A 25,822-nucleotide genomic window follows, 5' to 3' on the forward strand; every position below is an offset into this window, starting at 1 on the left:
CCTACACTCGAGGGCCTGCAAACCAGGGAGCGAGATTTGAGGACACACTTAAAAGATGCGGATGGCACCCACGTGGGGCTGAAACATTTGGGGTGTGTGGATTTTTCACCACCACGTCCTCTGTAAAAACAATGCAGACTGACACGCATTTATTTATGTTATTGAAGGGTTCCTCACCCACTGCAGCCCCAGTTTTCTGTCCGTTTATATACAGCACTTTATCTACAATTCCTAAGAAACATGGATCCTTCAACGTGGCATACAGATTTTTAAAAAGTCCCCCGTGAGAAATGCGATAAGGAACAGTCAGAAATCTGAGGGCAGAAGCAAAGGGGCAGTAATCAACTACTTGAAGAGTTTCTCTGAAAAATAAAACGCAATGCACAAAAGCACGCACCCAACACGTAAGGAAAAGAACGCACTTACTAACCAATAAACCCCTCCCGGTGTGTAGGATTTTGAAGACAAGTGATTAGAACGAACTGCAAATGGGATCCAAAGCGGAGCTTTCCTTTCCTTCCGAGTAAGGCCAAAGCAGCAACTTGAAGCGCCCCTTATTTGACGGCAGAGACCGAACTGACTCCTTTAATTCAAGCGCCCAGATCCGGAGCAGCTCCTCTCACAGGAAAACGAGGGAGCCAAAGCAGCGGACAACGAAACCAAGATCCCTGCCACGAAAAATGCAGCCACTTAGCAAGCTGCGGCTGCTAGAAAACTCTCCTCCCTCCACGTGGCCCTGTTGCTAAGCGACCGCGTTTTGGGAACGGATAACTCGAGGGGCGGGGCAATTTACCTCCCTGCTGCAGCCATATGCGGGGTTCTATACTGTATAGGGAATTCCACCAATCGTCACCATAGAGCTAAAGCTAAAGAAGAGCGCTTACTTACGAGGCGATTTCCGGTCTCCATGGGAAACCGCCGTGTGCAGCCAGTTCAGAGCACAATGTGCGTCAGGTCAGCTTTGGTGACAGCAGGGCAAATCTAATTCGATTTGCTGCCGCGACGCAAGTACACACGCCATGCCATCACTGGCAGAAACTTTTCCCTGAGAGCCTTTTTTTTTAAAAGGTACATGGGATTTTTATTTTTAATCATATGGAGGAGTGACCCAGTCCCGAAACTCGCTGGCCTCCTCCCCTTGCTCTCAGCGGAAGCAGCCGAGGGGCTTCAGCTACTGCGCTTTTCGTGACCAACAAGGACAAACAACGACCAATAAGGAACAGCCGTTGCTAGAGCCGGAGGAAAGATTGCAAAAGAGGGACTGCCCTTACCTGTCTCGCCTACCCGGAAGTTGGAGGCGGTGCGGGAGCCCCTCAGTGTGTCGCGATCTTAGAGGGGCTGCTGCAGGGTAGTACGCCCCGAATCAAGCTGTACCATTCGGGGTGGCGCGTATGGAGGAGGGGAACGTGGGAAGAAGTCAGGGCCTCCCTTTGACCGGCCCCTCAGGAGAGGCCACGTGTTGTTGGAGGCCTCAGACCTGCCCTACTGCTGAGCCGCGTCGGCCTCCTGCCGCAAGCTTGCTGCGTTTGTGCCATATTGGAGCGTCCCTCCGGAACACCTGCGCATTTGGTGATGAATAACATGAGGTATGTAAATATCAAGCGAGCCCGGCTGTTTTAAAGCGCTGCATTTTTTTCTTCATTAGGTTGAATATACAGTATCTAAGTTTTTGATATGTAAACGTGGAATCGTTAGAATATATCTAAGTAGACGATACTGAGCTAAACGGACTGATTCATTATAAGACACCTTCTTAGCGTTTCTTGTTTTGTTCTTCGGTTCAGCTTCGATCGTTAAATGTTGAGGTTATTCTTCCAGTGCGGTTCTCCCAGCCCTCCACAGGTTCCTACTCTCTCAGAATGAAGGTTGCCCTTACAAAAGCAAAACCGGGGCCCTGCCCTCATGCTTTATAGAGTAACCTGACAGACAAAATATTTAGCAAATGAAGGTTTTCTTGAAACGGATGTTAAATTGACGGGAACAATTTCCTGTCCGCTCTTCCTACATCCCAGATGTAAGAGCACAGCTAAAATCAGAGCCTCCTGCCCAGTTTCTCCACACCGTGCATCGTTATGGTCACAGCCACACCATATATTTAAAGCACATGGCTTCCTCCAAAGACTCCTGGGAGCTGTAGTTTATTGAGGGTGCTGGTAATTGTAGTTCTGTGACTGGTAAACTACAACTCCCAGGATTTGTTGGGGTAATCAGTGTGCTTCAAATGTGTTGGACATGTTTTAAATGTATGGTATGACCGTACTTTTGATGGGCGAGATTTCAATGGCTATCTCGCTGTGCCACCTTCCCCAGGTAAGACACGAGCCGCGATTGGACCCTGAATCGAGTGAGGAAAGAAACACAACACAATAGAACTTTGATCAAAGGTTCTGACTGCCCGAAAGAAGCTCTCAGTCCAACTGAGAGTGCAACCTTGGTCAGAAAGACAACTTTATTCAGGAAACAGCAACAATTTATAGATCAACATGGCATGGCAAGCTGTAAACATTGCAAAAGACAGAGTCATCAAATGAGGATGTAAACAGATGTAATATAGGGAACATACGTATTCAAAAGAAACAGAAAGTGAAGTCTCATCCTTTCTGTCTTCTTGTTCTTACTAGATCTTACCTTAATGTTATCACCCCTTCAAACAGACACTTTGTGACCAGTAGTTAAATGCATCCTTGAAATCGTCTCTAAAAGGAACATTCTCTGTCTTTGTTCTAGATAAAGTAAGGCAGTTACAACAGATTATAGATGTCATTGTTTTGCCAAGAATTAACACATACTTAGCACAAGCCTAAAAGGTTAGGGAGAGATACATTTTTTTATAACAGACATAAACCTCAGAAGAGGGAGAATTTCCACACCAACACTTTTATCATGTCTTCTCCTTTTCTCCAAAGCAGCTTTTCCCAAGTTTAGGGTCTCTAGGTGTTGCTGGACTACAGCTCCCATCAGCCCCAACCAACATGGCCAATGGTCAGGAATGAATAAGAACTGTAGTTCAGCAACATCTGGGGATCCATAGCTTGGGAAAGGCTGGTCTAAACTTGAAAAAACCCCTTTTCATGGCCTTACCTCATAGGGGAATTGCTCCATTCCCTTGATGTTTCTGGTTGCCCTTTCCTGAACCTCTTCTACCTCTACAGTATTCTTTTTCAGGTCAAGCAGCCAGAACTGTAGACAGTATTCCAGATATAGTCGCCTGTTAGATTTGTATAACATTATAATATTGGGAATTCACTGGTTTCACAGCTGCCACACACTGCATCTTCACTAAAGTATCTACTATGACCCCAAGGCCTCTTTCCTGGTCAGTCACCACTGGCACAAAACCCATTAGTAGATACATTAAGTTAAAAAAAAAATTTTTTTTTCTTGAATGTGCATCACTTTACACTTGCTTACGTTTAATTGCATTTGCTCTTTAATACCAAAGTCTGCTTGGAGAGATCCTTTTGGAGCTCCTCACAATCCCCATTTGTTTTAATCACCCTGAACAATTTGGTCTCATCAGTAAACTTGGGTGCTCACCACTAACTCCAGGACATTTAGGAACAATTTTACAAGCACAGGTCCTAATACTGATGATGGGAGGGCACTTCTTACATCCCTCCATTGGGAGAACTATTCATTTATTCCTGCTCTCTCCTTCCTGATCTTTAAACACTTAGTGATCCATAAGAGCATATTCCCTCTTATCCCACGATTGCTATGTTCTCCTCCATGTTTGGTAATTCTGTCTTTCATAACATTTTCCCACTACTTTTCCCCAAAGAGTTATTAAGCTAATAGGCCTCTGATTTCCAGGATATCTGCTGTGTCCTTTTGCTTTTAAATTGTAATACATTTGCCAGTCCATATGGTAGCATGTCTTTGGGAGAAGGTACATATTTTTGTTAGAAGTTCAGCAATGTCACATTTGAGTTGTTTTAAGATTTCCCAGGTAGATGCCATCTGGACCTGAGATGATTTGTGAACACAGAGAGAAAATATCCTGCTTGCCACATCTCTCTTCAGAGTGTGAGTGGAGGGCAGATGATGTCCACACCTTGTCTGGGAGCGTTAATGAAGGCAATTATTTTCTTCTTCCAGGGACTGGTGACCTTTGAGGAGGTATCCTTGCATTTTACCAAGTAGGAATGGGCAGATCTGGATGCAGGCCAGAGAACTCTGTGCAAGGAGGTCATGCGAGAGATTGATGAGAAGGCAACTTCTTTGGGCAAGGATCCTTTCACCCTTAATCAACAGGTATGGAAGGTATGGATTCCTCTTGGCGTTGTTACAAATGAGGTCATTAGAAGGGTGCTGATGGACTTACCCTGGGCAGAAGAGCATAAGAAGAGATCTGCTGGATGAAACCAAAGGCTTGTGTAGTCTGGGATTCTGTTTTCACAGTTGCCAACCAGGTGCCCATGGGAAGCCCACAAGTGGAACGCAAGTGCAACAGCACTCTCCCTGCTTGTGATCTCCATCTTCTGATAAGGGTGATAATATAACCATCTGCTTCTGATAAGGGTAGTAATATAACCATCATAGCAAATGAATGCATTTGCTATGAGTTATTTATGTTCTTTCCCTTTTTTCTGGCCAGGCAGGTCTCATATTGGGATGCGGGTAGGGGGAGACTTACAATCCATTCAGAGTAGACACTACTAAGGTGGGTAGACCTCGGAGCGGGCGGCAGGGAGACATAGGGGCAGCAGGTAGTTTGGGGCTGTTGGCATACCAGGAGGAGCTCCAGCTTGGCTCCATAAGTGCACCTGCAGAGCCCTGCCCTTGCCTCTCTGCCGGGTGAGTGGCACCCCTTCCAGCTGGCTGCTCCTGGGTAGGTCAACCAGCTGACACAGTTTAAGGCAGATTCGTGTTTATATGCTTTTTGTTTCTAAAAGGATACCTGAATTTGAAAATTAGCCTCATCTCCTGGCTGGAAGGAGATGGAGAAGACCTCTTTGTCCAGGGTTTTGCAGAAGAGGAGAAATATGCTCAGATGTGTGATTGGACTGCTTTGTGTTCCAGAATTGTGAATGAATTGTAGAGCAAGAGGTGTTTTCCCCATCAGCATTATCTAGCACACGGGTTCTCAAATCTTCTAACCCAGGGCCCACTTGAGACATCTGAAAATTACTGAAGTCCACCAGTCACAAAATGGTGCAGGGGCAGTCAGAAAATGGTGGCAGAAGGGAGTAAAGTATGGCATACTCAGCTAGCAATTACTGAGATTTTCTACCAATCCATTCTTGAAAATTGCTATTTTCTTTGCAATAGCATTAACCTTGGGCAAGGAGTTCCATAGCTTAGCTTTCTTCAACGTTTGTATGAAGATACTGCAATAGCCTCGCCATTATAGATTCCTGGGAGGAAGGGAGGGGTGTAAATGCAATTAAAAATGATAGTATGATAGATTCACAGATGCTAGAGATTGGGCCTTTTCTGTGGAGGCCCCTCACTTGTGGAATACTTGGGTATCCTTCCTAAGAGGTGTATATGGCTGGTTCATTTCAGATTTTTAACAGGCTTTGAAGATCCAGTTTTTTCAAATTACTCTTATTTGAGAGTGCCTGGATTCTTGATGATTGTTTTCTGCTGGTTTGAACTGTGTTAGCAATGCTTGGTTAATTTTGGAGACTTCTTAAATGAGATTTTAAATATTTGCTCAAGTACTGTTTAAAATTATGGTATGTTATTGAAAGTATGTTTAATACATTTTATTATTATGTGAGACATCTTGGGAGGGTGCTTTACCTTAGAAGCCAGCCTAAATATTTAAAAATAAAATAAAACTCACAATCAGATAATTAATTAATTTCCCCATGGCACACAGTTTGGAAATGACTGCTACCAACCTTTCTATTTAACCAGTCTTCCAACTTCCGTAACTAAAGCAGGTCTCATTGATATCAAAACAAATTATCATTATCATTTTAAAGTACTGAAATTCCCTGTAGCAACAAATTCTGTTTTGTTTCCTACACAAATGTTTCTTTTCTTCCTTGTTCCTTGTAGAGAATCGGGTCCCACTGCCTATCAAGAAATACTTTCCTCAGCCTCACTTTGTATAAACCTTAGTTAAGGTATTTGCATTTCTTTAATTTTTCTGTTTCAGTGTCTATGGAACTCCCTACCACAATAACTCAAGAGTTCTCAATATGACCCTTTCCCACTGCCACCATTCCCACAGAATGCCTTTCAAACCTCCTAGTAGCTTCAGAGAAGAGGGTTAGACATCAAATGGACACCAACACTGGAAATAGATTGAACTAAAGGGATTTCATGTTCATAAGCAATACTGATATTTTCATTGGGGTCCTAAAGGTGCTTTCTAAAGACTCAAGAGATACAGTTGCTGACACCTGCTTCTAAGTGGCTTTTCCCTTAGGGACAAATTCCCTAAATGTCCAGCCCAGCCAAATTCACCCACAACCTGGTCCAGCTACTGAAAACAATCTTCCTCCAACCCCAAATCTGTAGTTGAACCTGGTGGCTTGGACACTTTAGCTGATCTTATAAACCCACCAGTGTAACCTTCCTCTGGTAAGCCTATCAGCCTCACACAGCCACTGGCTCCCTTCTGATCTTCATCAGCCAAATATTGTTAGCACTTTGGCGATGAAAACCTTTAATGTCAAGCCTCTGCTGTCCACTGTCAGCTTTCTCTGGCCTCTACATCACAACTCCCTCGTCATCTGCCTTTCCCATTTAAGTGCCCAGTTTCTGGAGCAGTCAGCCAATTGGACCTTATTATATCCCAGACCAATCAAAATGAATTTCCAGGATCCAGGCTCCATCTATAAATATTAAAAGTGATTGTTCTGACAGAAGGTGAGGTTAAATATAGCATTCTTACTCCCTTCCTGGCACACCGGCTTCGCAGATCTGACCCACTGTGCATTTCAAATGATCTGGCAGAGCTGCCACCATTTTCTACACCCCTTTTGCCCGACAGGAAGACTCGGCGGGGGCAATTTAGTACTTGGAATTCTGGGATCCTAGGGACAGCACACCCTTCGCCTCCGAGCCTGAGGCCTCTTTAACTTACTGTAAGGCTGAAAGACAACACTCTCCCTCTATCGCTGCCAGCAATCTGAAGAGTCAGCTTTTCTTTAGCACCTCAAAATCCTTTTACTTGGTAGTGGGGAACCCAAGTGTGGAAGGCATATGGGATGTTTGGCCACCAAACACACCGAGACTAGATTTCCAACTATAAAATGATTATTAAGAACAACAGAGAAAGGAAAAGGGGCAAATTGCTCAAAGCAGAATCTTGAAATAAAAGGATCTCTTTAGCTCAAGTATCTACCTGATCTTAAGTCACTACTTACCTCCAGGATATCGGTCCTCTCAGGTGAAAAGCTGTTTGGCTGCTCAACTGCAGGCTTTTTCCTGATGGTGGATGAGGGACAAAGGCTGCATATCACAGCCCACCTTTTAAGGATATTTCCTCCCACATAGATCTGAGGGGCACTGGGCTACCTTGGACAAATTAAGGCTGATCTCAAATAGTGCAGGTAATAGGGGACTGACATGGGAGGGAGGGTATGCGACATGCCCTCTGAGCATAGGAAAGGGCCATCTTCCTGTCAGACAGGATCCATCCTAGGTTTGTAAGTTCCAGCTGTGCATAAGCACTGGGCTGCCCACCTGAAACGGAGGCACAAGAGAGCAGATATGTGTCACAATCATGTCTCTCTTTGCGTCTGTTTTCACAGCCTGTTAACAAGCACCTACTGCTAAAATAGCTCCGTACGAGGACTCAAGCTTTGACAGTTAAACTCTGATATCAACAGGGGTCCCTGAAATATGTTTTCAAAGTACAGATCTTAATATATTCACAGCATTTCTGCACAGCATTTTATCTCCTGTCCTTTTCATTCCACCAGGAGATGTCTGGGAGGTCAAGGCTGGGGGAGAACCATCAGAAGAATCACTGGACAAAGCTGAGGAGCAGGTGCAGGAACAGAAACTGAGGAGTCAAGATGGAGCAAAGGGACAAGAGGGGGAGACAAAAGCAGACGCCAGGAGATGAATTTGGAACTTCTCAGGGTGGTGAATATAAAATTCAACAGGAAACTGAATTGAAGTATGAATGCTTGAAGTGTGAAAAGAGATTTCAGCATAGCTCAGATCTTACTTCATATGAAAGAGTGCACATAGGAGAGAAAACATACAGATGCTTGGAGCATGGGAAGAGCTTCAGTTGGAGTGATACCCTTATTTGGCATCAAAGAAATCACCCAGGGGAAAAACCTTATAAATGCTTGGAGTGTGGAAAGACCTTTAGTCAGAGTAACACCCTTAGTATACATGAAAGAACTCATACAGGGGACAAACTTTTTAAATGCCTGGAATGTGGAAAGAGCTTCAGTCTGAGTAGCCACCTTACTTTACATCACAGAACTCATACAGGAGACAAACCTTATAAATGCTTGGAGTGTGGAAAGAGCTTCAGTAGGAGTAGCCACCTTACTTCACATCAAAGAACTCATACAGGGGACAAACCTTATAAATGCCTGGAATGTGGAAAGAGCTTCAGTAGGAGTAGCCACCTTACTTCACATCAAAGAACTCATACAGGGGACAAACCTTATAAATGCTTGGAGTGTGGAAAGAGCTTCAGTCAGAGTAGCAGCCTTAGTTTGCATCACAGAACTCATACAGGTGACAAACCTTATAAATGCTTGGAGTGTGGAAAGAGCTTCAGTTGCAGCAGCACGCTTAGTCAACATGAAAGAACCCATACAGGGGACAAACGTTATAAATGCCTGGAGTGTGGAAAGAGCTTTAGTCGGAGTAGCACACTTAGTAACCATGAAAGAACCCATACAGGGGACAAACCTTATAAATGCCTGGAGTGTGGAAAGAGCTTCAGTCAGCGTGGTCAACTTAGTAACCATGAAAGAACCCATACAGGGGACAAGCCTTATAAATGCTCCGAGTGTGGAAAGAGCTTCAGTTTTAGTAGCAGTCTTATTTCACATCACAGAACTCATACAGGGGACAAACCTTATAAATGCTCCGAGTGTGGAAAGAGCTTCAGTTATAGTAGCAGTCTTACTTTGCATCACAGAACTCATACAGGGGAGAAACCTTATAAATGCCTGGAGTGTGGAAAGAGCTTCAGTCAGTGTGGTCAACTTAGTAACCATGAAAAAACCCATACAGGGGACAAGCCTTATAAATGCTCCGAGTGTGGAAAGAGCTTCAGTTATAGTAGCAATCTTACTTCGCATCACAGAACTCATACAGGGGCCAAACCTTATAAATGCTCCGAGTGTGGAAAGAGCTTCAGTCTGAGTAGCACGCTTAGTAAACATGAAAGAACCCATACAGGGGACAAACCTTATAAATGCCTGGAGTGTGGAAAGAGCTTCAGTCAGTGTGGTCAACTTAGTAACCATGAAAGAACCCATACAGGGGACAAGCCTTATAAATGCTCCGAGTGTGGAAAGAGCTTCAGTTATAGTAGCAATCTTACTTCGCATCACAGAACTCATACAGGGGCCAAACCTTATAAATGCTCCGAGTGTGGAAAGAGCTTCAGTCGGAGTGCCCACCTTTCTTTGCATCACAGAACTCATACAGGGGACAAACCTTATAAATGCTTGGAGTGTGGAAAGAGCTTCAGTGAGAATAGCACCCTTAGTAAACATAGAAGAACTCATACAGGGGACAAACCTTAGAAATGCTTGCAGTGTGGAAAGACCTTCAGTCAGAGTAACCACCTTTCTTCACATCCAGGAACTCATAAAGGGGACAAACCTTATACAGCAGGGCTCCACTCATATGGCAGGTTAGGGACCAGCCCCCCACCGAAAACCGAAAAGCACTGTAAAGTGGAACATAGCATTGCCCTCTCCCCCGCACTCGCTTGCTCACTTGCCCTCATTGTGGTGGGGTAGTAATGCTCGCAGGGAGGGAGCTGCCCGCTCACTCACTTGGCCTCCCTGGGAGTAGTGCTCCCCTTCTGCGGAAGGCTCCCGGCTGCAAATCGCAGGGAGGGAGCTGCTGGCCTGCCCGCACCCACTCGCTCACCCTTTGCTGGCTCCCTCGCTTGCTCGCCCTCTCTGCCCACTCACTCACTCACCCTCTGCCGGCTCCCTCGCTTGCTCGCCCTCACCCCCCACTCACTCGCTCATCCTCCTCTCCCGCTCCCTCACTCACCCTCCCAGGGAGTAGTGCTCACCTTCCGCAGCAGGCTACCTGCTGCGGATCGCAGGGAGGGAGCTGCCCCTGCCCGTTCGCTTGCCCTCCCCCCGCCTGCTCACTCGTTGTCCTTCCCCGCTCACCCTCCCCCGCTCACTCAGTGCACTGTACCTCAAACATCTTAATTGAAATGTGCTCCAGAAACAGTGCAAGGGGTTGGGGGAGGGAAATTAAACATGATGGCGCTTCCCCTTCAGGGCACCGGGCTGCAGGAGGGTGGGCAAGGCAACGGGAAGGAAAGTAGGTGGGTGAGTCCTGCTAAGCAAGGAATCCACGCCCAGCTTTGGCGCAGCCCTGCTTTCAAAACCCTTGCTTCCCGAGGCTGGCAAAGCAGGACGGAGTTGCCCAGAGGAGAAGGCGGAGGTGGGAAGACAGGATGGCGTGCTACAGCGGGGAATACTTGGTAAGAGATCACACTCAACTGGACACTCTGAGGGGGCCTGCAAGGAAATTGGTGGGTGAATGGTGGCAGCGCCACAGCATATTTTTCTGGTGGAAAGTATTGCTGCGAAAGCCACTGAGAAGAAAAGGGCACTTTCAACAGTGGCTGGTGCTCCTCCTCCTGGGAAAAGGCTGTTCTTCCCTCAGACTGCCAAGCAGCGCCGCCCCTCACCAGCTCTAAATGGCCCTGACGAGGCAGTGAAAATAATCCCCCTTTATCCTACTGTACATATTTGTAGTGTCGACAGAGCTTTCATCAGACTGGCCATCTTCAGGCACATCAAAGTTCATACAAGGGAGAGCCCTCCATACAAATGCTTGGAATGTGGAAAAAGCTTGAAGCAATGTCCCACTTTTTCTGTGCATCAAAGGATCCATGCAGGGAAGCAGGGGTACCAACAGGATTTTCTGGGCTCGGTATACTGTATTAGGTTGGGCCCTCTGCTGCACTCCTCAAAGACACAAATTTGCATAAAATGTGAATGTGAATACTCTGTGTCAAATGCAAAAACCACAGTTGTGTCCAGATGCTCATCCTGAGATATATTCAAGATTTAAATAGTTAAAAAGCAAAGCCTTTATTCGTTCGTTGTGGTACCGTATATTCCAGCGTATAAGACAACTGGGCGTATAAGACGACCCCCAACTTTTCCAGTTAAAATATAGAGTTTGGGATATACTCGCCGTATAAGACTACCCCTGCTTATGACATGCAAGTGATGTACCTTACCAGCGATTGGCTGGTTGTTGTATACAAAGCCTATCGTGCGAAGGCAAGAATGTCTTTGAAGTCAAGACTAGGGGCGTCAGGCCCCTCCCACTCTCCAGTTCATTCTTGCCTTCGTACGAACAAGATTGAGATCCTATAGCGTAGCTAAGTTTTTTCGTCTTTGTTGTGTATTTGTCTGACAGGGTGCGGAGGTAGTGTACTTGTGTGTTTCCCAAGTCCCTCCCTTCCCCTGTCTTTATTTTCACTGCTTTTTTCAGTTCATTTTATTTCTCGGGCAGTTTATTTTCCCCGTTGATTGTCTGACGGCTCCTAGAGCAACCGCGGCTGCGGGTCTCTACGGCTTTGGCCGTTTCCGAGTTTTTCTTCCCGAGCTCCGTCACAGTCTTGGGAGCTCGCGACTCTCCCGGAGCGGCTTTTCTCGGCTAGGCTGCCTCGAGCCGCGTCCTGTGGCGTCGTTGGAGAGACCGCGGCTGCGGTTCTCTCTCAGGCGGGAGCTTGCGGCTGCGGCTCCCTGCCTTTCCTCGCCACCCGATTTTAGTATTGCCGTCCACGAGAGCCTGCGGCTGCGGCGCTCTCATTAGAGTGATTTGTTCCTCAGCTGCACGCCGTGGCTTTAATTCCGCCACGGAGAGCTCTGCAGTCGGCTACGACGGCTGCCTGTCCCTGCTGATTTATCCTTCTCAGTTTTCTCCTGCCAATCCCTTCTGGGATTTTTGTTTTTTCAGAGCCGCTAGTGCGGCTATCGGCCCCGCGGCTGCTCCTGCGAGCCTGTGCTGGGCAGTTTCTCCCCAGTTCAACAGCATACGGCCGCCATTGCCCCTTCTTCTCTGTCATTTTTTGACTTAATTTTCCCACTCTTTTTCAGCACCCGCCCTATAAGACGACACCCGGCGTATAAGACGACCCCCGACTTTTGAGAAGATTTTCCTGGGTTAAAAAGTCATCTTGTACGCCGGAATATACGGTATATATTAATACTTCATAATAAATTTTTCTTTTTTACTTTTCAGCAAAAAGAATCTGAAATGTCCACTTAGCCTTTAAGCTCAATAGGTACCCCTGGGCCAGTCATTATGTCTTAACCTACCTACATCACAGGCTTGTTGTGAGGATAAAATGGAAATGGGGGGAGCTATGTACACCACCTTGACCTCTTTGAATAACAAAACGTGTTTATACCAGCAGCACCAACCCACTCCCAAGAACTCCCATATTCCCCCTCCCCCCATATTGCTGCTACAGTCAACTTAACCTAAACCCCCCATCTCACTGCTGCATTTCCCTAGAAAAAAACAAGCCAAGAAATTAGATAACACTCTAATTATGAAGCAAACAGTTAACATTTCCATCCACTTCAGCACTGCAATGTCCATGCTGTAAAACGAGAGCAACAAAACATTTGGGCAACTTCATATATATTAAAAATTAGCATGTTTAATTTCATAATTTGTAATACAGCACAGACCAAAAATGGTGAGAAAAAACTAGAAATAAATGCACACAAAGCCAGGAAAACAGCCATCCCCCACACTCTCCACGCTGTGATTGCTAATTTCCACTCCTGATTTTTTACAGCAAATAAAAACAGTACTCTGAGCATGTATAATTTCACATTTTAAATTCACTTATCATTGCTTTGCTCACTTCCTGTGTTAGACCAGTTACCAACCGTCATCTGAACCTACCTCACATGGCTGTTGTGAAGATACAGAAGGAGGTATAAAACAACTGCAAAAGGGGATTTAGTGCTTGTATCACAGGCATCACATTTTGCTTTCTTTAACTACAGTGATGATTCTTTGTAAAGAGACAGTTTTGTACTCTCTCCCCCCCCCCATTAGTGTACCTCCAGGCTTCAACCAATTTAGCATGATCACTGTGTTTTTAGACTGTATTCGAGTGAGCTTCCTCTCACTGTGTGCCCTTCCCTGCCACTTCCTTACAAGAAATCCTAGGCAACAATCCTGTACCTGCTTAAGCCCTGTGAAAAAGAAAGAGACTTACTTCTGACTAGATCTGTATACCCTGGAATTCTTTAACATCCACCCACACTTACTGTGTAGGAGAATCTTCAGAAAATAACCTATATTGAGTAGCTGATCTCAAGCAGATGACAAGGTGACATAAGCCAGAAAGAAGCATTCTGGGTAGAGGAAAACTGAAGCTCTTCGGGGCCTCAAGGATTCCTGGTGTTTGAACAATTCACTCATCAATCACAGCTGTGACTTCACTCGTTGGGTAAAAAGACAAGGCGGCAGCAGGCTGGCTGGCTCGTCTTACAGAAATCGCAGGGGTGTGAGGAGTTCGCATTTTGCTTCATTATGTTCTTTCTGTGGGGGCTATTAAGAGTCACTCTTTCTTAAAAAGGAAAGCACTCTGAGGGGCCCACTTCTGCATCCCCAGCACCTGTCTCTTGGCAGCCCTGCAGAGGGGAAACCTTATAAATGTCTGGAATGTGGAAAGCTTCAGTCAGGGTTGCACCCACCATATGGATCAGTGACCTCCAAGAGCATCTGTCATGAGCCACCCTGTTCAGAACTTGTAAGTTCAGGTCTGTGGCTTCCTTTAGGGAATCAATCCATCTCTTGTTTGGCCTTCTTTTTCTACTCCCTTCTGTTTTTCCCACCATTATTGTGTTCTCTAGTAAATCATGTCTTCTTATTATGTCCAAAGTATGATAACCTCAATTTCATCATTTTAGCTTCTACTAACAGTTCTGGTTTAATTTGTTCTGACATCCATTTATTTGTCTTTTTCGCGGTCCATGGTATGCACAAAGCTCTCCTCCAACACCACATTTCAAAGGAGTTGATTTTTTTTTCACTGTCCAACTTTCTCATCCATACATAGAGGTCAGGAATACCATGGTCTGAATGATCCTGACTTTGGTGTTCAGTGATACATCTTTGCATTTGAGGACCTTCTCTAGTTCTCTCATAGCTGCCCTCCCCAGTCCTAGCCTTCTTCTGATTTCTTGACTATTGTCTCCTTTTTGATTAATGACTGTGCCAAGGTATTGATAATCCTTGACAAGTTCAGTGTCCTCATTGTCAACTTTAAAGTTACATAAATCTTGTCTTGCAATTACTTTAGTCTTTTTGACGTTCAGCTGTTGTCCTGCTTTTATGCTTTCCTCTTTAACTTCCATCAGCATTCGTTTCAAATCATTACTGGTTTCTGCTAGTAGTATGGTATCATCTGCATATCTTAAATTATTGATATTTCTCCATCCAGTTTGCACACCACCTTCATCTTGGTCCTATCCCGCTTTCCGTATGATATGTTCTGCATAGATTAAGCAAATAGGGTGATACAATACACCCCTTTCTCACACCCTTTCCGATTGGGAACCAATCGATTTCTCCATATTCTGTCCTTACAGTAGTCTCTTGTGCAGAGTATAGGTTACGCATTAGAACAATCAGGTGCTGTGGCACCTCCATTTCTTTTAAAGCATTCCATAGTTTTTCATGATCTACACAGTCAAAGGCTTTGCTGTAATCTATAAAGCACAGGGTTATTTTCTTCTAAAATTCCTTGGTCCATTCCATTATCCAACGTACGTTTGCTATATGATCTCTGGTGCCTCTTCTCTTTCTAAAACCAGCTTGGACGTCTGGCATTTCTCGCTCCATATATGGTAAGAGCCTTTGTTGTAGAATTGAGCATTACTTTACTTGCATGGGATATTAAGGCAATAGTTCGATAATTACTGCATTCCCAGGGATCCGCTTCCTTTGGAATTGGGATGTATATTGAACGCTTCCAGTCTGCGGGCCATTGTTTTATTTTCCATATTTCTTGACAGATTTTTGTCAAAATTTGGACAGATTCAGTCTCAGTAGCTTGTAGCAACTCTTGGTATGCCATCTGTTCCTGGTGATTTTCCAAGTATTTTAAGAGCAGCTTTCACCTCACATTCTAAAATTTCTGGTTCTTCATCATACGGTTCCTCCATGAATGAATCTGTCATCCTGGCATCTGTTTCATAGAGTTCTTCAGTGTATTGCTTCCATCTTCCTTTTATTTTATCTCAATCAGTCAGTGTGCTTCCCTGTTGATTATTCAACATCCCTACTCGTGGTTTAAATTTCCCTTTCATTTCTCTAATCTTTTGGAATAGGGTCTTGTTCTACCCTTTTTGTTGTCCTCTTCTATTTCTATACAGTAACTATTGTAATAGTTCTCTTTGTCCCTATGTACTAGTCGCTGTATTTTTGCATTTAGGGTTCTGACTGTGTTTCTACTTTTGCTTTTGCTTTCCTTCTCTCTTTTAACCATTTGAAGAGTTTCTTCAGTCATCCATTGACGTCTTTCTTTTTAACTAGATGTATTGTCTTTTTGCATTCTTCTCTGATAATGTCTCTGACTTCAATCCATAGTTCTTCTGGTTCTTTGTCAACTAAGTTTAAAGCGTCAAATCTGTTCCTTATTTGATTTTTATATTCTTCTGGGAAATTATTTAAATTGTATTTTGGCATTATGATTGCTTTGTTATTCTTTATCTTTACTCTGATTTTCTATACGACCAGTTCATGATCTGTACCGCAATCTGCTCCTGGTCTTGTTTTCATAGAAAGTATGGAACTTCTCCATCTTCTGTTACCAATTATATAATCAATTTGATTCCTGTATTGACCATTTGGTGATGTCCACCTGCACAGTCATCTTTTCAGTTGCTCAAAAAATGTGTTCGCAGAAACAAATTATTGGCTTCACAGAATGCAATAAGTCTTTCTTCTGCTTCATTGCCCAAGTTCGAGCCTCTGGCTCCTGCTGGAAACACTGGAGGGCGGGAAAAAAGGCAGCAGAAAAAATGGCGCCCGCTGTAAAAAGGGCAGGAATTACAAAACAAAATGGCGATCAGGTCACTAACAAGAAGCAATGGTGGTCGTACATTGCCAGTTGTCAGAGGGTCTGAAATGGCAGCAGGGGAAAAAGAACCGCCGCCGAGACCTCCCCACGGCCGCAGTAGCAAGCCGGAGTAAAACGCCATGGACTCCTGGAAAAATCGATCGCCCCATTCTCCTCACGGCCACAGAAGTGAGCTGGGTGGGGGGGAAGATATCCGCGGTCTGGAAAAGACTGAGCGCCGTGTCCCCCTCACATCCGCAGTAGTGTGTCAGGCGGGAGCACAGCTGCAGTCTGCAATGGCCACGCAGCGGGCCTGAAGAAAGAAAAAACCTCGCTGCGGAATGCTAGGCAAGCCGCCCACAAAGCTGCCAAAAAAGGAAGCCGCAGCCACGCGCTCCCAGCAGCCAAAAATAGAAATCGCCACTGGAGTAGAGAAAGAGCTGACCAATGCGCTGCTGACCCTTACCAAGTGAGTGCCAACCCCTTGTTTGAGGTTACTACATTGAGGTTGAGAAGAAAGCTGAAAAATGCTGTTCAGGGAGATAACGCAAAAATGTCAAGTTCTGTCTGAGGCAATTCTGTTGATGGATTGATTTAAAGTTTGTTTTTGAAATACAAGTATTAGGAATGAAATCACCAAGAAGGTTTAGTTCATAAATATATGTGTTGGTGAAGGGAATACAGTTGTTTTTGTTTTCAGTAGCTTTATTGATCTGCACTATCTGCTGCAGGATCAATGGCTGTTCCTTGTAAATATATGGTGAGCATATGCTTCCCCCCCCAAGTCTTCTGCTCTTAATGCTTTTGTTAGCTATCAAGCCTGATATTGATTAGTGTATATTTGAGATAATACTGTTTAATTTCTGTGCTAAAATTTCCATTGAGTAAAAGATAAAATCTAAACTTCAAAACTTTTTGGTACCATAATGGTTTGGATAATGTGAAAGCGTCCCTGTTTTTCATTTTTATGATGCTCAATAGTGTATGCCAGCGGTGGGCAGAAGATAGAGCAGGATCTACTGGTAGATCTCTGGGTGATTTGCAGTAGATAAGCAAGGGTTACTGGCTTCCCGTAGTGTAACAATAGCAAGTAAAATTAAAGTTTTAAAAGTTTTCTACCTTAACTGTCCTTGTGCTAATAGTTTCTCTTAGCCTCAGTTTTCCAAACCTGTATATGTATATTATTTGGTTGCTTTTGGCTAGCAACTGCTTTTGCAGTTGTGGTAGCCTCTTTGATCTGTAGTAACTCAGACATAGACACAAGACATACTCCCCAGTGGCGTCACTAGGGGTGTGGGGGGCTGCGGACCACACCAGGTGACACCATCAGAGGGGGGGTGACTCTCAGCTTTAATTTAAAAAAATTAAGTTTCTAGGTGGTCCGGTTCTCAAGATATACATAAAAACATCAGCCGCCCCCCAGTGGCATCACTAGGGGGTGCAGGGTGTGTGGACCACACCAGGTGCCACCATCAGAGCGGGGTGATTTCTCAGCTTTAATTTAAAAAAAAACTAAGTTTCTAGGTGGTCAGGTTCTCGAGATATCCATAGAAACGTCAGCCCACCGGTTAAATCTTTTTTTAAACTACTGTATAGCACTTCGTAGCTTTAACCCCGCCCATTCAGGATTGCAGCCAATCAGTGAAGTGTTTGTTTGACCTGTGGCAGTGTCTAGTAAATCTCATTGCAAGGCCAGAAAATGGTGGCTTCCCCCCCCCCGTTTATCTGAAAATCTCATAAATTGGGTAAGTATATATATTTCATTTTCTCCTCTTGTGTGTAGGAGTCAGATCCTGGTCAGTGTTTTCAAAACCTTCCCAATACTTGCTTTTGTGGGGGTAAAAGCATTGCTAATCCCATATCTCCAGAGTAAATCCCATTGAATTCAATAGGATTTACTTTTGAGTAGACATGGTTATGAATGTGCTGAAAATCAATGGGACTTTGGAGTGAATGTAAAAAAGAATTGTGTTTGTGATGTCTTTCTGTCCCCCTCTCCTCCAGTCCTATTTTAAAGCAAGTAGGCAGGGCTTACTTAGGTATTACAGTTTTTATTCTGTTGGAAACTAATACTGATTTTTTAAAAAACTAATACTGATTTTTCTTCAATGACCAACTGGTTTGACAATAAACTATTATATGGGCTGTATGTATTTATACATCTGCAGTGTGTGTGTGTAGTCTTTCCAACCACCCTGTGAGGTAGGGTTGGAAACCAAGGCAGCTCACAACAAGAAATAAAGCCATTTAAAATCCAATAACCATAAAGCAAGAATAAACAGTTGGAAAACAGCCTAAAGAGGCATGATTCTGAATTTTGGGTTGGGTGAATGAAGTTTATTTATTTATTATTTGATTTATATCCTGCCCTTCCTCCCAGTAGCAGCCCAGGGTGGCAAACAAAAGCACTAGAAGCTCTTTAAAACATCATAAAAACAGACTTTAAAATATATTAAAACACCTTCGAAAATATATTTTTAAAGCTTTAAAAAAACATTTTTTTAAAAAAAAGAAAAGGCTTAAAAACATTAAAAAGCAATTCCAACACAGACTCAGACTTGAATAAGGTCTCAACTTAAAAGAACAAGTTGAAAGAACAACTTCCTTATCACTTGAGGCTGTAGTTCTCTGCACACTTCCCAGTTTGAGTAAGCCCCATTGAATACATTGGGACTTGCTTCTGAGTAAACAAACATCGGATTGCACTATAAATATATTTAAAGATTGTGTAATTCATAAACATATTTGAGAGTCATGTTTATATAAATATTTCTTCATACTGTGTCCCAATAAGTATTTGATTTCACACTATGGTTGTAGATGATTTTTTCCTCTACATTTTAAGTGTGCCCTTCTTCCTGGGGGTGGTCATGGTTCTCCATTGTTTTCATCCTGAGGGGAGGATAGGCTGAGAGATGGTGAGTAGCACATTTAAGGTCTCTTCACCTCCCCCCCTTTTTTATTTGTATTTATTTTATATTTCTCCAATATCTTCCCCTGGCTGTTTTTATGTATCTTAAATATTTTTAGATTAAATAAGTAGGAAATCATAATTGTGAACCTCCCTAAAAGCAATTTACCTATCCTTATGTTTTGGCAAAGTGATGGTGTGAAGGCATGCTGGTAGAACAAGAGACCATGTTTGAGGCATGTTATAAGGTGTTTGAGGACTTTGTCACACATTACTTTTTGAGACCTGTAGATTCATGTTGGAAAGAACATGTGCGCGTATTGAATGGTGTCTTGGGTGCTGTTATTTCAGTCTACGCTGCATGCATAGCGAAGATGATACATCATCTGGCAGCTAGCTTCATAACGTGAGAATGAAAAACATTTGGATCACCATTCACTTGTTTACTTTTCTCACTATTGAGACCACTTCATATATTACTTTTTCATACACAGAAATTTAATCTTTGTACAGGAAAAAGTATTTTGTAAAACGTGAAGGACTGTGGCTGCCCAGTCAGTATAACCACTGTACAAGATCTACTCAGCCACTGTAATTACCTTTTTGTTTTGAGTGCCCTTTTGTCTGGGTCTTGGTTCAGGTGTGTATCCAACTTTGATGTGCTTATGGAAGGGGTGTGCAAGTAGTGCCCCCCCAAGTGTGGAGGCTTGGACAAACATTGTGTTATGGAAAACCAAAGTCTGTGTGAAAGTACATACTTGGGAATGCCATCAGTGTAATCCTAAACACACTTAATAAATAATATCGAACTTGCACGTCACAAAATATATTACGGTCATGTCCATAAGCACCAGGAGGGTAGTCACCCAGGGGATCTTAGTCCCTCTGCTTTTTGGGGAGCAGGGTCCCTATGTCTCCAAGCATCCTACAGTCAGCATGAAAAGGGAGTGTGTTAGTCACTGAGAAGAGTCTTCTGATATGCTTCCTTGCCTTTTCTGCTGATTGGAGCCAATCAGAGTGAAAGGAGTTGAGTCAGCCACTGAGAAGACTCTTCTCAGTTGCTAAGGCTCTCCACTGTCATGCTGATTGGCTCCTAGAGATGTTTGTTGTTGTGAGAGAATGCATTAACAAAGATCTCATTCTTAATCCAGGAGCAAAAAAGGCTGTACGTGGCTGTAACTATCATGAAGGGACCCTGCAGCTCTGAATTTTCTACTAAACAACTGATAAATACCTATGTAACTTTGTGTCTGGAGACTTATTATTAAGAATCACTTTCCATAATTGTAAGGAGGTATGTCAACACTCATGCATCCCAGGCACCTAAATGAGGTGTGAGAGCAGCATAGGGACATAAGCAGATATCTTATACCAGGGGTTCCCAAACTTCTCTTTACATAGACCACTTGAAAATTGCTGAGGGTCTGAAAGTATCTGAAAATTTACTATGGGCATATGCAAGATAATTAACTCCCATTAGTAATAAGAGCAAGAATTTGAGCTGTGCGTATGATATTGTAATTTAAAGGTGTAATTTTAATTTTGCTAGTTGTTTATGTCACTACTATTGCCATTACATTCAGTGATATATGGGAATTACAATTTATGAGTAACATTAGTACAAAAAACATTACTAAGTATTCTGTATTGTCTGGTATGGGAGGAGGTCCATGGGGGTGACACCATGAGTTACCGCACCAGGTGACACCAACCCTAGTGATGCCACTGATACTCCCCACAAACACACTATTTGCACCTGGCTCTGATTGGTTGACCTCAAGGTTCTCATAAAAAACTTAGTAGAACTCACAACCCTGAAGTCTATTTTATTTTTCTTGTTGTTCATATACCCCCTATATATTCGTAAATAAAATCTCTCTCTCTCTCTCTCTAATATAGAGAAAGTAAGAATGGGGGGGGCAACTATGCTTTTGCCCTGGCCCCGCACATGCTAAGGGCAGGCCTGGTCATGTTGATGCGTTCCACTTCTTGCTTGACAATTTCTAACTTTCCCTAGTTCATGCTTCTCACATTCCATGTTCCTGTTGTGTGCATCGTACAGCTCTGGCCTCTCCTTTCTCCTCTTTACACATAAGCCTCTGGGCTTCCTTTTGGCTTTGACCCAGCTGCGTTGTTAGTCACAGTGCTACTCCTATTCATCCTTTGTTCTTCCCCAGTAGCTCAGAGAATGCCTTCCGATCTGGGGGTCTCATCTTCCAGCACTATCTTGTGTTGCAGTTTGGATATTCTGTTCATAGGGTTTTCGTGGTGAGGAAGATTCTGGCTGCCATTCCCTGTAAGGAGGAGAGTCACGTAGGCAATAGTGAATAGTACTTTTGTAGTAGATGAAACGTGCCAAGGATGCTGTTATCACAGGAATGCATAGAGGAGGATGGCTGGTACAGGGGGCAGAGCATCACAGCAACATAGAATAATTGGATGAAACCGTTGCTATGGCCATGACAAATGTAGGGGTATATATATGTCTGTATCTAACCACCATTTTTGTTGAGTTATGTATTTTGCTCCAGTAAAGCACTTTGTTGAATAAATAACCTGAAACCAGGTTTTGGCTTTGTTATTGAGTCTCCTCCAAAAAGAACCCAGTCGTAAATTCCATGACATTTCCCAGTGTCAGAAGTGGGATGTGAGGATTTCCTCTTTAGGGGAACCCTGAAGGGGGAGGTCGGAATGTCGGACTGTGCACACCCTGAGAGGTAAGAGGACCTCGTTTTGATCAAATCCTCCCTCTTAGCTCCCACCTCCAACCCCAGGACTTCTGGATGGGTGGTAAGAACTTCTCACAGTTTTTCAAAGCGTCTGCATTAAGGTCTCCCCAGTTAGGCCAACACTCATGACGAAGGGAAGGGTACCAAAAACTGGTCAAAAGCTGGTGAAGCTAGCCCATTTGTGGAATGGGTACACTTTCGACTGGCTGAATCTTCAATTTCCGGAAAGCGGCACTTTTGACATTGATAAGCTCACCTATTTACAGAGAATTCTGGAAACCACAAAGCCTAAGGAAATAGATTTCTGGTTCCTGTGAGAAGAAGAAGCCGAGCGCAGGAGGCAGAAATCTATAGTTGCAAGTCTTCAGGACGCTAACAAAAAGTTAAAAGCTCCACTGGAGGAAAAGAAAATAGAAATCAAGAAAGAAAAGGAGAAAAATGCATGCCAATGCACCTTGCAGTCTTTGTACCCCTGCTTGCTGGCTACTGCCCCCCTGCTGCCCTATAATGAAGAAGCAGAGGACATCTTGGACACATGAGCACCAACGGCTGAGCAGACTCAGCCTCAAGCTCAGGTGAACACCATTTTATAGTCAGAGTAGGCACCTCCTTTCCCAGCTCGAGCAGGCGCCATTTTAAGCTCTAAAACACCTAAATGCTCTATAGAGAAGCCGATGGCAATGTTAGCAACGCCTGCCTCACCTGAACTAACCACAGAAGAATGGCCATTGTCTCCCGAAGAATAAATATTAAGGAGAAGCTTTCCCAATTGTCGATGCAAGAGTTACAAGAAGGGCTTGTGTCAGAATTAAAACCAAAGTTTGAAATCATAGCTACTTCTACAGATATCCGCACCTGCCCCATTTGCCAAATAAAGTTGGAAAAAGGTGGCGATGGAGGATTTACCTCTATCCACTTTAATCCACAAAACTCACAGTAACATAGAATAATTGGATTTATTTATTTATTTATTATTTAATTCAATTTTTATACCACCCATAGCAAAGCTCTCTGGGCAGTGTACAACAATAAAAATATAAATTTACATTTCAATTTTAAAACCGCATAATCATCAAATCAACAATTAAACAAACAGATGAAACATGTAACTGACATATACAACAATAATACAGCTACTAGAATACTAAAATAATAAAAATATTAAAATGCCTGGGCAAAGAGGAAGGTTTTCACCTGGCGCTGAAAGGATAGTAAAGTAGGCGCCAGGCATACCTCGTCAGGAAGGGTGTTCCATAGTTCGGGGGCCACTACCGAGAAGGCCCTCTTTCTTGTAGTCGCCTTCCGGGCGTCTTTCTGAGTAGGCACCCGGAGAAAGGCCTTCGATGTTGAGCGTAGTGCACGGGTGGGTTCATATCGGGAGAGATGCTCCACCAGGTATTGTGGGCCCATGCCGTGTAAGGCTTTATAGGTCAAAACCAGCACCTTGAATTGGGCCCGGAAACGTATTGGCAGCCAGTGCAAGCCGGCCAGAATTGGTGTCACATGTTCCGACCGCTTGGTCCCAGTTATTAATCTGCCCACTGCATTCTGCACAAGCTGCAGTTTCCGAACCGTCTTCAAGGGCAGCCCCACGTATAGTGCGTTGCAGTAGTCCAATCTTGAGGTTACCAGAGCATGGATAACTGAGGTAAGATGTTCCCTGTCCAGATACTGGCATAGCTGGGCCACCAGCCTAAGTTGGTAAAAAGCACTCCGTGCCACCGAGGCCACCTGTGCCTCAAGTGACAAGGACGGGTCCAAAAGGACTCCCAAGCTACGCACCTGCTCCTTCAGGGGGAGTGTAACCTCATCCAGAACAGGTCGAACATCCAACTGGTCAGGGGATCCATTTACTAACAGCATCTCAGTCTTGTCTGGATTGAGCTTCAATTTGTTCGCTCTCATCCAGTCCATTATCGCAGCCAAGCATCGGTGTAGGACCTTGACAGCCTCACCTGAAGAAGATGAAAAGGAGAAGTAGAGCTGCGTATCATCAGCATACTGATGAGAGCGCACTCCAAAACTCCTGATGACCGTACCCAGCGGCTTCATATAGATGTTAAAGAGCATGGGGGACAGAACTGATCCCTGCGGGACTCCATATTGCAGCGCCCAGGGTATCGAGTAATGCTCCCCAAGCACTACTTTCTGGAGACGGCCTGCCAGATAGGAGCGGAACCACTGCCAGGCAGTACCTCCAACTCCCAAATCCGCAAGCCTCTCTAGAAGGATACCATGGTCGATGGTATCAAAAGCTGCTGAGAGATCAAGGAGAATCAACAGAGTTACACTCCCTCTGTCTTTCTCTCGACACAGGTCATCATACAGGGCGACCAAGGCTGTCTCCGTACCAAAACCGGGCCTGAAACCCAATTGAAATGGATCCAGATAATCGGTTTCATCCAAGAGTGCCTGGAGCTGGGATGCAACCACCCTCTCCAGAACCTTGCCCAGGAATGGCACATTTGCTACCGGCCTATAGTTATTCAAATTATCTGGGTCCAGGGAAGATTTCTTCAGAAGCGGTCTCACCACCACCACCTTAAGGCAGTGCGGGACCACTCCCTCACCTAGTGAGGCATTAATCACTTCCCTGGCCCAACCGGCAGTGCCCACCCTGCTAGCTTTTATTAGCCAGGAGGGGCAAGGATCTAACACAGAAGTGGTTGCACGCACCAGTCCAAGCACCTTGTCAACGTCCTCAAGCTGTACCAATTGAAACTCATCCAACAAATATGACCAGACTGTGCTCCGGAGACCTCAGTTGATTCCACTGCTATAACTTTGGAGTCTAAGTCTTGGCGAATGCAAGAGATCTTATTCTGGAAGTGCTTTGCAAATTCGTCACATCGAGCTTTAGAAGATTCCATCACGTCCTTAGGGCCAGAATGTAAAAGCCCTCTGACGGTTTGAAACAGCTCCGCCGGACGGGAAATAGAGGCTTGAATAGAGGCAGAGATATGTTGTTTCTTTGCTGCCCGTACCGCCCCAAAGTACGTCTTATTATAAGCACTCACCAGTGCAAAGTTGCATTCGTCAGGAGTCCGTCTCCATCTGCACTCAAGCCGTCTCCTACATTGTTTCATCGCCCTCAGCCCCAGAGTATACCATGGAGCTGTATGAGCTCTACAAAGGAGAGGGTGCACAGGTGCGATCATGTCAGCTGCCCGGGTCATCTCCGCATTCCACATATCGACCAGGGTGTCGACATGAGCGCCAGCCTTATCAGCCGGAAAATTCCCCAGGGCTTTTTGAAAACCATCAGGATCCAGCAGCCTCCGGGGGCGGACCATCTTAATAGGTCCCCCACCCTTGCAGAGGGGGAGAGTCGTTGTGAGTCTAAACCTCAACAAGCAGTGATCTGTCCATGACAAGGGAGTTGATGTAAGGCTCCCTATACACAAATCATTATCATCATGTCCCGTAACAAAAATCAGGTCCAGAGTGTGACCTGCCACATGAGTTGGGCCGGTGGTATATTGGGACAGCCCCATGGTCGTCATGGAGACCATGAAGTCCTGAGCCGCCCCAGATAAGGTGGCCTCGGCATGGATGTTGACATCACCCAGAACCAACAGTCTAGGGGACCTCAGCAAAACCTCCGAGACCACCTCCGTCAGCTCAGTCAGGGAGTCTGTTAGGCAGCGGGGTGGGCGGTACACTAACAGAATCCCCAATCTGTCCCTCTGGCCCAACTCAAGGTGCAAACACTCAAGGCCCGTAGTTACGTGGACATGGTGCTTGAATAGGGGGGTGGAACTCCTATAGACCACAGCAATCCCCCCTCCCCGGCCCTCAGATCTACCGTGATGCTGCACTGAGTATCCAGGTGGGCATAGCTGAGAGAGACCAACACCTCCCCGCTCTCCCACCCAGGTCTCAGTTATACATGCCAGATCGGCTGTCTCATCCACAATTAAGTCATGGATGAGGGCGGTCTTATTATGTACC

At 44.6% G+C, this 25,822-nt stretch overlaps 2 protein-coding genes across 8 annotated transcripts in view; one reads left to right on the top strand and one right to left on the bottom strand.

Annotated features, from left to right (window-relative positions):
- LOC133381065 (E3 ubiquitin-protein ligase TRIM11-like) overlaps nt 1-1,563 on the bottom strand; it is an 18,942-nt gene extending 17,379 nt beyond the window's left edge. The window contains exons 1-2 of one of the 7 annotated variants that reach the window (XM_061619520.1): nt 1,272-1,563; nt 431-668 (exon numbers count right to left, since the gene is read on the bottom strand). Coding sequence is in view for 3 of the 7 variants with exons in the window: in XM_061619525.1 (XP_061475509.1) it covers nt 889-909 (21 nt within the window). In the remaining 4 variants the exon portion in view is untranslated. Of the gene's footprint in view, nt 1-426; nt 774-884; nt 1,161-1,271 lie in introns of those variants that run through there. The other 6 variants (XM_061619521.1, XM_061619525.1, XM_061619518.1 and 3 more) reach the window with 6 other exon arrangements.
- Nucleotides 909-21,702, top strand: LOC133381064 (zinc finger protein 160-like). Its single transcript, XM_061619517.1, has 4 exons — nt 909-1,586; nt 4,099-4,254; nt 6,010-6,077; nt 7,884-21,702. The coding sequence occupies exon 4, from the start codon at nt 7,980-7,982 to the stop codon at nt 9,681-9,683; it is 1,704 nt and encodes a 567-aa protein (XP_061475501.1). The 5' UTR covers nt 909-1,586; nt 4,099-4,254; nt 6,010-6,077; nt 7,884-7,979; the 3' UTR covers nt 9,684-21,702.
- Nucleotides 21,703-25,822: the final 4,120 nt, after the last annotated feature.

The sequence above is a fragment of the Rhineura floridana genome, chromosome 3, assembly GCF_030035675.1.
Source record: "Rhineura floridana isolate rRhiFlo1 chromosome 3, rRhiFlo1.hap2, whole genome shotgun sequence".
In the NCBI taxonomy this organism is placed as follows: domain Eukaryota; kingdom Metazoa; phylum Chordata; class Lepidosauria; order Squamata; family Rhineuridae; genus Rhineura; species Rhineura floridana.

What these genes read in the sequence shown, in the direction of transcription:
- LOC133381064 (XM_061619517.1), top strand. Translation starts at nt 7,980, where the DNA reads ATGGAGCAAAGGGACAAGAGGGGGAGACAAAAGCAGACGCCAGGAGAT.